This window comes from Sinocyclocheilus grahami, unplaced genomic scaffold, assembly GCF_001515645.1.
Source record: "Sinocyclocheilus grahami isolate Dianchi unplaced genomic scaffold, SAMN03320097.WGS_v1.1 scaffold1435.1, whole genome shotgun sequence".
Taxonomy (NCBI): domain Eukaryota; kingdom Metazoa; phylum Chordata; class Actinopteri; order Cypriniformes; family Cyprinidae; genus Sinocyclocheilus; species Sinocyclocheilus grahami.
The window spans coordinates 257,737-270,966 of record NW_015506614.1 but is presented as its reverse complement, the minus strand read 5'-3'; the positions used below and the strand labels follow the sequence as shown (position 1 = coordinate 270,966).

The window sequence follows — 13,230 nt, the reverse complement described above, 5'->3', positions numbered from 1 at the left end:
GTGTGTGTGTGTGTGTGTGTGTGTTTGTGTGAGTGAGTGAGTGTGAGAGTGTCTGTATGAAATAGAAAACGTCAATCATCCGTCCATCCGTGCACTACATATCTTTTATATGGAGGTATTCATTCTGCGGACAGGAGCCGAATGAATGTAAATACTGACAGCTGCTAACAAACACAACTATTAGAAAAACAGAACGAGAGACAGACATGTCATGTTCATCCTCGCCATCGATCGGCTCGCGCTGGAGCTGGGCAGAGATTACTGATCTGTGCGGCGGGAACGAAACTGAATAAAAACAGGGCAGACTAATGAACAGCTTCAGCAGAGCTTAATTGACCAAATCCGCCTGTTAGTCATTAGTTAACTAGTTTACAGCAGCTGTAGAGTTGAGAGAGAGAGAAAGTTATGAAAACATCCATTCATCACATCACAAACTCACACTCGAACCATGCTAAATCACCCATAAAAACAGCACATAAAATAGAATTAAATTAAAATAATAATAATAATAATAATAATAATAATAAAAATATAAAATAATTTAATTTAATACAAAGGGTATATAACAAAGTATTGAGATGAAAATTTTGTTATTGACCAAATACTTATTTTCCACCATAATTTGCAAATAAATTCTTTAAAAATCTTACAATGTGATTTTCTGGATTTTTTTTCTCATTTTGTCTCTCATAGTCGAGGTATACCTATGATGAAAATTACAGGCCTCTCTCATCTTTTTAAGTGGGAGAACTTGCACAATTGGTGGCTGACTAAATACTTTTTTTCCCCACTGTATATATATAAATTAAATAAAAATACAATAAAAAAATAAAATTACATAAAATACAAAACAATAAAATTAAATATAAAATCAGAAATAATTTAGAACAAAGAAAATTAAGCCTATTTTTAGTACTTAGTTTTTTGTATTGTGACATTTTTCTCCTGGAGAATTATTGAAGTAAAACAAATACTAACAAAAACCGCATAAATAAAAGGCTGCCATGATTATTTTTAAATAAAATTAAATACAACGCATCATTTTTTTTCTTTATAATAATGAGAATTAATGCATTTAATTGTCAAAATTTCACAATAGAAAAAAATACGAACTAGGCAAGATACAATTGTATTATTATTATTGTATTAAAGTTAAGAGACGTTCACACTGACAGCAACTTCTAGAGATAAACTGACCAAACGTTTAGGTTAGCCTCTCACACATATTATGATAATTGTTTTATCAATTACTGTCATTTGCAGGTTTATTATTTTAAACTAAAAATAAAACCATAAAAAACATTTACATAAAACAAAATATAACTGAAATCGAATCAAATGTTAAAAAATTTAACATGTTATTGCAGCTAGTTGCCAAGGCAACATTTATTATTTTTGTTTAATTTAATTTGAATTACTAAAATGACTAAATAAATAAATTGAAATAATTTATTATATTAATAATGATATAAATATAAATACAGTAAATATAATAATTATTATAATTTATTATTATAAATTTAATATTATATTATAATAAAACATAATATAATGAAATTTAATATTATTATAAATGTATAATTTTTTTTTTATTATAAATTAATAAAAACCACAGATGTGAAAAAATAAATATATATATAAAAAAAAATACTATGTAAACAAAAATTTAATTTAAAGCTTAAAATATATAAAAATCTAATTCTAAATCTTGACAAAAAGTAATAGTATAGCAAAAATACCACTGGTCAGTTATCTCCTTGATTAATTAATTAATCTGATATTTTAGACGGCACTGTAATAACTACAGCATGTGCAAAAAATAGCTTGTCATGACGGCAAAGCGATGCCACTGATGTTTCTCCACGCAAAGACCCGATTAACTGTTAACGATTATTCAGTCATTATCCACTTATCAATTAGCAGCTGCAGCCTTACAGACGCCATTCATTTTCAATGTGTTTTTGATTTACAGCGACATAAGCAACGAGATGTGAAGATGAGAAAAGTGTAACTTTATGCAAATGAGCATGTGATACGTCCACAACCAATAGGAATGAAGACAACAGCGCTACATGATCAGTTAGTCCCAAGTACATGAAAACAAGTACACACTTACAGCAGAGCTGTTTTACAGGCATGCTCAGTGCTACGGTCAGAATAAAGCGAGGCCCTCCGTCTCCAACAATCAGCAGGTTACACAGAGAAGCACTTCAGCGTCACGAGGTGCTGCACTTTAAAGGGGACTTTTCTCGATCTTTCGGAAATAAAACTTATTGATTATTGATGCACAAACTCTAAATGCATTTATCCAGTCTAAAAAGAGCCTTTATTCACACTAAACTAAATTAAAGGCTCATTGAACATCAAACACGGATATTATGGTTGACTAAAACCAAAACCAAAACAACATTTTATTTTTAAAAGATTGTTATCTAAACACAACTAATAATGCCTGATAAAATAAATTTTAATTGACATATATATATATATATATATATATATATGCATGCATACTGTATATAAAATTAAACGTATTTTATTTGAGTTAGTTTCCAAGGCAAAATTTCCCATTTTTATTTAGAAAAAACTAAAAACATAATTTTATTAAAACTAAAAACTGAAGACAAAAATTAATAAAATCAATATAGACATATTCAAAAACAACAGAAACTAATCAAAATAACCACCAAAAACACACAATAAAATTACTAAAACTTTAACTAAAATTAACATGAAAGCAAAAAACATAAAAATATAAATATAAATAAACAAATAAAGAAAAAAGAGAATAATAGTTTTATCTGATCCGGATCCTTCTGAAGAATCTCAAACTTAGTGGCTTTAGTTTTTCAACAAGATCATAGTTTTAAATAAATAAATAAATCACAGGATCTGCCAATAAAAAGATTATTAGATTATCATTATTAAATTATTGGTTAATTCTAACATCATGTCTTAACCTATAAACTATAAAATACTATAAATTGTATTATATTATATACAATCTATTACGTGAAATAACGTAATCAAGGAAGTAATAAAAATAAAAATACTAATATTTTACAGATTCTGCAAAGTTTACAGCACCGTTCAAAAGGTTGGGGTCAGCAAGACTTTCCTTTTTTTTAATAAATTAATATTTTAATTCACCAAGGATGCATTAAATTGATCAAAAGTGACAGTAAAGACATTTATAATGTTACAGAAGATTTCTATTTCAGATAAACGCTGTTCTTCTGAACTTTCTGTTCATCAAAGAATCCTGAAAAATAAAATGCATCACAGTTTCCACAAAAATATGAATGTTTTCAACATTGATAATAATCAGAAATGTTTCTGGAGCAGCAGATCAGCATATTATACTGATTTCTGAAGATCATGTGACACTGAAGACTGGAGGAATGATGCTGAAAATACAGCTGCGCATCTCAGAAATACATTACAGTTTAACAGAGATTCACACAGAAAACAGCTGTTTTAGATTCTAATAATATTTCACTATTTTTACAGTGTTTTTGATCAAATAAATGCAGCCTTGGTGAGCTCATCTCACCGACCTCAACTTCTGAATGGCGCAGTATAAAGTGCAAATGGCATCTGCCTTTAAATAAGTGCTCAGCTCTCAGAGAGATGCGATCAAGAGTGAGAGAGACTGGAAAACACGGAGAACGAGAAATACTATAAATTGTATTATATTATATACAATCTATTACGTGAAATAACGTAATCAAGGAAGTAATAAAAATAAAAATACTAATATTTTACAGATTCTGCAAAGTTTACAGCACCGTTCAAAAGGTTGGGGTCAGCAAGACTTTCCTTTTTTTTAATAAATTAATATTTTAATTCACCAAGGATGCATTAAATTGATCAAAAGTGACAGTAAAGACATTTATAATGTTACAGAAGATTTCTATTTCAGATAAACGCTGTTCTTCTGAACTTTCTGTTCATCAAAGAATCCTGAAAAATAAAATGCATCACAGTTTCCACAAAAATATGAATGTTTTCAACATTGATAATAATCAGAAATGTTTCTGGAGCAGCAGATCAGCATATTATACTGATTTCTGAAGATCATGTGACACTGAAGACTGGAGTAATGATGCTGAAAATACAGCTGCACATCACAGACATACATTACAGTTTAACAGAGATTCACAGAGAAAACAGCTGTTTTAGATTCTAATAATATTTCACTATTTTTACAGTGTTTTTGATCAAATAAATGCAGCACTGGTGAGCTCATCTCACCGACCTCAACTTCTGAATGGCGCAGTATAAAGTGCAAATGGCATCTGCCTTTAAATAAGTGCTCAGCTCTCAGAGAGATGCGATCAAGAGTGAGAGAGCCTGGAAAACACGGAGAACGAGAGGTGCAGCAGTGAGACACAGAAGCACAGATGAAGCAGGACTCGCACACACAGACAGATGTTCAGGGGGTTCTCTCTCACAGCGCTGCCACAAAGCATGAGTGACAGATTTAAACTAATACAATTAAACACTGAATGAATAAATGAACACACTATAACTGACTGACAGTCTGATACAAAACACACACACACACACACACACACACACACACCGTTTGGCTCGGCAACTGGTTTCCAATCACTGCTGATTCATTTATAAAATTAATTTATCATTATCATGAGCTCACACACACAGCCGTCCACAAACACTTGACTATTTACTGTAATAGAAGAGCGTGTTTCTGCTACTGTACCTTTAAGACTCATTCCACATGTCATTCTGTATGCAAATGAGCTCTGTTCTGATTGGTCAACATAAAAGGAGTAAAATCGATAAGTTGTGGGTTTGTGTCTAATCACACAACTATCGCAGGTTATTTCTGCCACAGAATTAAAAACAAATAAAGGTATCACGACCTCTCATCTCACAATTCAGATTAGTCTGCTGAGAATTTGTAGAGTTTATATCTCACAGTTTGGACTTCTTTTTTGACAATATATCTCAATTCTGAGTATATATATATATATATCTCTTATAATTCAGTTTTGTTTTTTTTATTGTGAGAAAAATCATGGAATTTTTTATTTCACAATTCAGAATTTTCTTCGGAGAATTGCAAGTTTGTATTTCGCAATTCTGAGTTTTAATCTTGCAAATTTGGGAGAAAAAAAATCATTAAGATAAAAATTCAGAATTGTAATAAAATGTCAGAATTGTGACGCTAAATGTCGCAATTACCTTTTTATTTATTTATTTTATTGTGTAGCAGAAATAAGCTTCCATACAGTCATGCACATGTGATTATGTCCATCTGCCTAACATCAGAAAGTTGCAAAAGTTCAGAACAAGTCATTTTTGCTATTTAACTTTTTGTTTAAAAAAAGCATCTTTTCTTCCTCTGCATAGGACATTTTGCAACTCACTGTATGTTTTTATCATGCAATGAACACTTTTATTTCAAAAGATCAAGGACAATTTGATTTCTCCAGATGTGACCTTTAAAACTGTTGAATATTTCTCCATTGATTCCTCTTTTTTTCATCATAAGCACCTTATGTGCTGCGGGCGTTTTAATGTCGTACTGCCATCTGCTGGTCTCTAAAGCGCTGCATACACCTCCACTGACACAAAATGTCTTATTTTCACTTGATTAGGTGAATTAATCTTTAATGTAGGACCACCCGCCTCCTCTGTTGTCATGGCGATGGGCAGAGGGTCTCCACGGCGACCAGTGTTCCGCATTTTGAATGACAGTGATGAGAAGCTGATTGATGGCTTTAATGGCAAAAAATGATTTTTAATCTCTAATGCTGATGTAATTTAATTCCTCTAATCAAACCCTAAACCTTCTCTATCTCTCTGTTACCCAAAACAGATAAACTCTGCTCTTCAAAATCAATCATTACAGACAAGATTGATTGAACCGCTTTAGGGATCTCACTTAAAAATCATGTTTTAGGATTGTATGTGATGATTTAGACAGTAAACTGGCGCTTTTCAGACTTCATGGTATTTAAAGCAGGCTATTAAAAGTCCCAAAGACCACATACAAGCAGTACGTTTTAGGAGTGAAAGCTGCGCTTAAATCAGGGTTATTATTGTTAACTAAAATTAGAACACAAAGATTATTTGCAATAAAATAAGCATCAAATAAAATAAAATATATATTAAAAAAACCTAAACTTATAATAGTTCAGCTAGTTGCCATGAGAACATTTCTCATTTAGTTTAAATTGATGTACTAAAACAAAAACTTTAAAAAATATATATATAGACATATAAAATATAATATATATGAATATATAATACATAAATACACTTAAAAAAACTAAAAACTAATAAAAACGACAAACACACACAATTACTAAAATGTTAACATATGAAAATGTCAAATAAATGAAACTGAAATAATTCAATTAAATAAAACTAATTCAAAATATATTAAAAAAACTATAATAGTAAATTTCAGCAACGTTTTAAGAGTGAAAAATGCATTTAAATCAGGGACATAAAATAAAAGAAAAAAAATTGTTACTTGAAAGAAAGCTAATGTCAAAATTTTATATATATATATATATATATTAGCAGTGTTGGGGAGTAACTAGTTACATGTAACGGAATTACGTAATTTAATTACAAAATAAAAGTAATTGTAATCAGTTACAGTTACTAAGAAAAACTTTGTAATTAAATTACAGTTACTTATGAAAATGTTAAGGATTACAAAGGGGGTTACATCTGATTTTTTCACACACACTCCCACATACAGATTTAATTGAGTTCTTTCATAAATTGAAACAGCAGTGTTTCAGAAGTTTGTAACATGCTTATCCGATAGGGTTTAAGTATATATATATATTTTTATATATATTTTTTGCCCCGCCCCTCTCTTCTGTGGAAGAGCAAACGTGATTCGCAAAGAATCATAAAAAATAAAAAGAGTATTGGCACTGATAGCCTTGCGGGCAGCGTGCCGACATACAGTGCCACTGCGCTTCGGGTGTCCCGTGTTTGAATCCCGACTCTAGGACCTTTCCCGATTCCTGATGAACAATGGGTACTGATCCATCCTTGAGTTTTAACTTTTTAACAAAACCTGCCTTGAATTGTCCCTCATTCAGAAAGCAGTCTGGAGTAAAATGATTTGCGCAGCCAGACATAAACAAATTTAGTGAAAGTGAAGTGACGTGTGGCCAAGTATGGTGACCCATACTCGGAATTTGTGCTCTGCATTTAACCCAGCCAAGTGCACACACACAGCAGTGAACTATTATAATCTTAATTTATTTCGAAAGTCTGACAGTTATCAGTGTTGAGCACATATTGTAAATTTAACCCTGCCGGGATTACATGTTTAAAAATGATTAATAGTTGAAAACATTAGAAATTTAGAAAAGTAATCAAAAAGTAATCAAATGTAATCAGTTACATTACTTTAATAAAGTAATTGAAAAGTTACACTACTTATTACATTTTAAGTAGGGTGACTTGTAATCTGTAACCTGTTACATTTCCAAAGTAATCTTCCCAACACTGTATATTAGCTAGTCGCCAAAGCAACATTTTATTTCATTTAGTTTAATTTGATGTACTAAAATAACTCAAAACTGAAGTAAAAAAGTAATAATATAAATAAAAATAAAAATATTTAAAAAACTATAATAGTATGATGATGCTAAAATCACACCGATTTAAATGCAGAAGTGAATCATTTAAAATAGAAAGCAGAGTAAGACAGACAGAGCTGGACATCAGATCAGACTTTAGACGATTTCAAATCTTTCTCTGTCATTCAACAGAAGAACCTTTCGTTTCATAAACATCCAGTGTCTCTCACACACACACACACTCTCTCTCTCTCTCTCTCTCACACACGCACACACACTCTCTCTCTCTCTCTCTCACACACACACACACACTGTGGTCTCTTTCCTCATGCACATCATGTGAGGAACACGTAATCCAGGCGTCACATGAGGCCACTAAAAACACAAACTTGCATTTACGACATATGTGGCATTTCCAGAATTCTGGCCATCGCAATTACAACAAAACAAAACTTATACACAGAAAACACAAACATTTATTTTAAAACATCCCCAATGTGGGCAAAAAAGAACAAGCAAGCACAAAAACTAACACCCTTTGGAACCTACAAACATGTGTATTCAAACTGAATTGCATTCAATTGAATTTAATTGAATGCAGTTTGAATTATTTCTGTTGGAAATTCCAGGAATGTCATGTGACCTCAATCACACTTCTGCTTAAACACACACACACACATGATCCAGCTTTCAGATCCGTTCAAGTCTTTGCAATCCCCATTAGCTTTGTGCCAAAAACTTCCTGAGGTTTCAGCAGTTTAACTTTCACTTTCATTATTTCATCTGTCGGCATCATTCTGTGAGTGTGTGTTTGTGTGTGTTTGTGTTTGTTTTTGTGTGTGTGTGTATGTGACGATGGATCGGCGACAGGAGGTTACACACGGCATGACTTCACGATAGGAAGAATCGCCAACAACTCTGTTTGGTCCGCAAACTACGTTTCACAACAAAACACGCGCGAGAAGTGGAAAATAAGGAAATAACGCGAAAACCCGCGTGCGTCAGACCGGAGTTCTCGAGCCAGAATGTAATTATTAAAAAAATATATATGTATAGCCCGCAAATTGTCTGTGAGCTGATTTCCAGCTACAAGGAGAAAAAGAAAAACAGATGATGCAGGAGGGAGATGCAGGGAACAGGGATTGTGTTCTGCAAAGAGAGTTTGAGGTAAATAATTTTGCAGTAACTGTTATGCTGATGTTGTGGCTGGTCAAGCAAATGTTTGTGCTTGTTTCTGTATGATATAATTGTTCATATATCTATTAAAATACTGATATTCTGGTCTATAACTCCTCCCCGAACTTCCCTCTGCCCTGTATCTTGTTCTCTCATTGGCTGTAGGTCATCGCCGATGTAGTTTTCAGTCAGAACTCATTTCACACAGCGTGATTGTGAATCGCCGACAGCTCCAGATATTTAGCATGCCAAATATTTCACGAGCGCCGGCGATGTGTCGGCGATTCCCTCAGATCGCGTCTTTGATAATTCACACTGTGTGATTGTCACTCGCGTGAACGAGCACCGATTTGCCTCCGATGTCGGGCATTTGTCGGTGATTTCGCAAAACCTGTCGGCGAGTAAAAAATCGGGCTAAAATCGTGCAGTGTGAACTCGGCATAAGTGGATAGAAAATACAGTTTGTACAGTATAAAACCCATTATGTCTATGGAATGTCCCCACAAAAATGGAAACCAGTATGTGTGTGGGTGTGTGCATATATATATATATATATATATACACACATTACCGGTCACATGTGCAGGAGATCATTATACTCAGCAGGTTGTAGATGACGAAGGTGAAGATGACGGCTGTGATGGTTCCACGAGGAATGGAGTAGCTCGGGTTCTTCAGATCACCTTAAACATACAAACACACACGACAATACATTTTACCTTGGAACACAACACTACTGGTAAATAGGTTAAAAAATTAACTAATATACTTCACCATACTTCCCCAGATGACTGAGTGTATTAAGAAATGCAAACATGTTTCGTATTACAGGTTTTCTAAAACGTTATGTTTAAATATACCAATGAGGCATTATCTGAATTAAATATGCATTAATTTGTGTACATCTCCAGAGAATAAATCTGAACATTGGATAAAGCCAGGTTCAAAATTGATTTTGTTGACATATTAGAGTTAAAGGTTTTTATTGAGGGGATTTTGGATTTCTCTTTTTATCACTTCCTAAATCAAAAAACACTGTCAAAAGACAGAAAAAATGAATTTTCGCCATGTTTTTAGGAATAAATTGTTGTATAAATCATTGTGAATGATATATGAACAAACCCTTCTATAAAATCCTTCAGAATATAGAGAGGAATAAAACTCTAAGTTTTGGTGTTTGTAAGTATTACTGAAGTGGAGAAAAAACTCATTTTGTGAAAACGACCTTTAAAGATATGTATTGTAATTGAAATCGACAGAAGCAAATAGATAAAGTGCAAAAATAAAACCAGGCGAAAGATATATGAACAAACCCTTCTATAAAATCCTTCAGAATATAGAGAGGAATAAAACTCTAAGTTTTGGTGTTTGTAAGTGCTGCTGAAGTGGAGAAAAAACTCTTTAAAGATAAGTATAGTGAATTCTACAGACGTAAATAGATAAAGAGCAATGAAAACAACACTTAAAAGTGTATTTTGGAGTTTTATTTCCACTAGTATGAAACAACAAACAGTTGCTTTTACAGTTTATAATGACTTTCAGGGGAAAAAATTTAAAATAAAGACTGAGAGAGTTTTGGAAAGCTCAGTGGTGGTGTAGTTCATTTATAGCCTATGTTTAGCTTTTTACTTCTGCCGATTGTATTTAAGCTTCAAAATGCATAGAAGTCTTAGAAGATTATTGTGATGAACAAAAATGTGTAAATATTATAAACCTTTAGGCTTATTTTCTGAAATAATCCAAAAGCCAATGGAAAAATCCTATTGGGTTTTTGTCGAGGGAACCAGAGTGATGGTAGCTTTCAAAAAAGACAAGTCATCGCTGCTGCTCTCTATTATCCACTCCTAAACACACTTAACCTGTACACAAGAACTCAGTCTAACAAACAGTAGAAAAAGCTAATAAACAGTCCAGTAAACTCAACACCCACCAGACATGTTGGATCCAGCCATGATTCCAGTGCAGCCGTTAAACATCACCGCAAAAACAGAGGCGAAGGACATCATGACTCCAGTGGTGTAGTCCACTGTGTAGTCAGCTAAACACACACACACACATACACACACACACTAGATCAACTGTCATGATAATTACAGTTACATGTATGCATTTAGCAGACACTTTTATCCAAAGCCACTTACAAAATAGGAACAAAAGCTAACTGTAGAAGAGCAACAATATTTATAATACACAATGCCTGGTTTATTAGACAACTAGATTAGGAAGCAAACTAGAGAAGAGGAGAAATGCAGAGAATGACAAGTGTTTTTTGTATAATTATAATTATATATAAATGTAAATTTGAGTTAAAAGAGACATGGAAGAGAAAGCATGAGCTAACAATGAACAATACATCTACAGCGCTTATTAATCTTAGTAAATGTTAATGTCAACAACATTCAGTAATACGTGTTTTAAAATCAAAAGTTAACATTAATGTTATCAACCTGAAAAATGCAAAATTAACTAAAATAAATTCATGCGAAAATTAATAATATTAATTAATTACATGTACTTACTACATGTACTTACATTATTGACAAACTATTTGCCTGTTTAACACTGTAAAGCTGCTTTGACACAATCAGTAATGTATAAAGCGCTATACAAATAAAGGTGACTATTGTTTAGGCTAAGGTTTGGTTTAGGTTAAGTTATTTGTAATTATGCATAATTTACTGTTAGTAATATAGGAAGTACATGTAACTACACCTTAAAAAAATTATAAATATATATATATTTTTCTCCCAACTATATATCTCATATATATATTTTTCTCCCAACTATATATATATAATGATTATCTTTTTTAGTAAGTATTTGATTTAATTTTCAAAGCTTTTTTTTTTTATAAAATTGTATTTATTTTAAATTTACTCAATTTAATTTCACATTTATATGATTTATTCATCAGCTTTTCTCCAACTCACAGTCTTGATAAGCTAAAAATATAACAAAAAATTTAAAACAAATATGTTTTTTTTTCACTTCAAATAAAGTGGTGTCAGTGTTTAGTTTCACTACTTTAACAGTGGCACTAATATGAGAACAGCTGATCTAATGTCATGCTACTAAAAACCTTCTTAGGTTTGAAAGAACTAGCGGCCTTTAGTTACATAACGTGCACTGTACATGTGTGACAATCGGCTGGGTTATTCATGAAGCTGGTTAATTAATATCAAGTTAATACATCCATTTCTTCATTCAGGAAGTGGCCTTTGGTCTTTTACAGAAGTGTGTGTGTCCCATTTCTCTGTTCTCTAATCAGACATGATATAAAACGCTGAAAGCTGGTTACACATTAAAACCCATTGTAAAATCTCTCACCTTGCACGTTTCCCATCAGCGTGTCTAATTTGAAGCCGGTGAAGTTTGCGCTCGTCGGGCCGAGCGAGGCGTTTCTGTGGCCAGGCAGCTGGACAGTTTGAAACGGCACGACGAAGAAACTGATGAAGATGGTCCCCAAAACCACTATGACGATGATGAAGATGAGGAAGGTGGCTTTAGCATAGATATGAGCCCCGACTAGACACACCAACACACACAGCAGCAGAATCACCGTGCCGTACAACAGAGACCACCAGTAACCAGTCGGCAGAACCATGTACCGAGATCCAGACAGCGACAAGCCATCTGAGAGAAATAATAACACAAGCCAACATTAAAATACTCATTAAAATCCAAAACATAAATCTAGCAGAAATAGTGTCATTTTTCATTTTTTAAATGAATTACTCATTTAAAATATTTGTAATTTTAAATTAATGAATAAACAAAACAAACAAATATTTTATTCATTTATGTAACAGCAATTAATAATCATTGATGCTGGACAATTATAAATAAGTAAATAAATGAACAAACAAACACACTTTTTTATTAATTTAAACAAAAACTATTTTTTTAAATTATAATTAAATAAACATTATAAATCAATCAATCAATGTTTATTTAATTGCAATTAATAGCCATTGATGCTGGAAAATAATAATACAAATTTAAAAAATTTAAAAATGTATATTAAATATAAATATAATGTTTTATTCTTTTATTCAATTTAAATAAATAGCCATTGATGCTGGAAGATAATTTAAATAAATAAATAAATACAGAAATAAATGTTTTATTATTTTTTTTAAATTGCAATTAATAGCCGTTGATGCTGGAAAATACTAAATAAAAAAATGTAATGTTTTATTTAATTGTAATTAATAACCACTGATGCTGGAAATTAAACAAAAAATTAAATAAACATAAATAAATAAATACATATTTTTATTAATTTATTTAATTGTAATTAATAGCCATTGATGCTAGAATATATATATTTTTTAAACGCTGCAGAATACAACCGAAATTAATCAAGATATGAATATTAAATGAAAAACTTAGACTTAAAAATCAAACAAAATTAAGAAATGTTGCCTTGACAGCTAGCTGTTATATAATAAGTTTAAGGTGAAGTACTAAAACT

The 13,230-nt window shown here is 31.8% G+C and overlaps 1 protein-coding gene across 1 annotated transcript in view; it reads right to left on the bottom strand.

The window, feature by feature from the left end:
• The window catches only part of LOC107570267 (solute carrier family 12 member 9-like), a 58,893-nt gene that overhangs the window by 39,463 nt on the left and 6,200 nt on the right, over window positions 1-13,230 (bottom strand). Inside the window, exons 4-6 of the mRNA XM_016256477.1 lie at window positions 12,084-12,389; window positions 10,687-10,794; window positions 9,328-9,439 (exon numbers count right to left, since the gene is read on the bottom strand). Coding sequence (XP_016111963.1) covers window positions 9,328-9,439; window positions 10,687-10,794; window positions 12,084-12,389 — 526 coding nt within the window. The remainder of the gene's footprint in view (window positions 1-9,327; window positions 9,440-10,686; window positions 10,795-12,083; window positions 12,390-13,230) is intronic.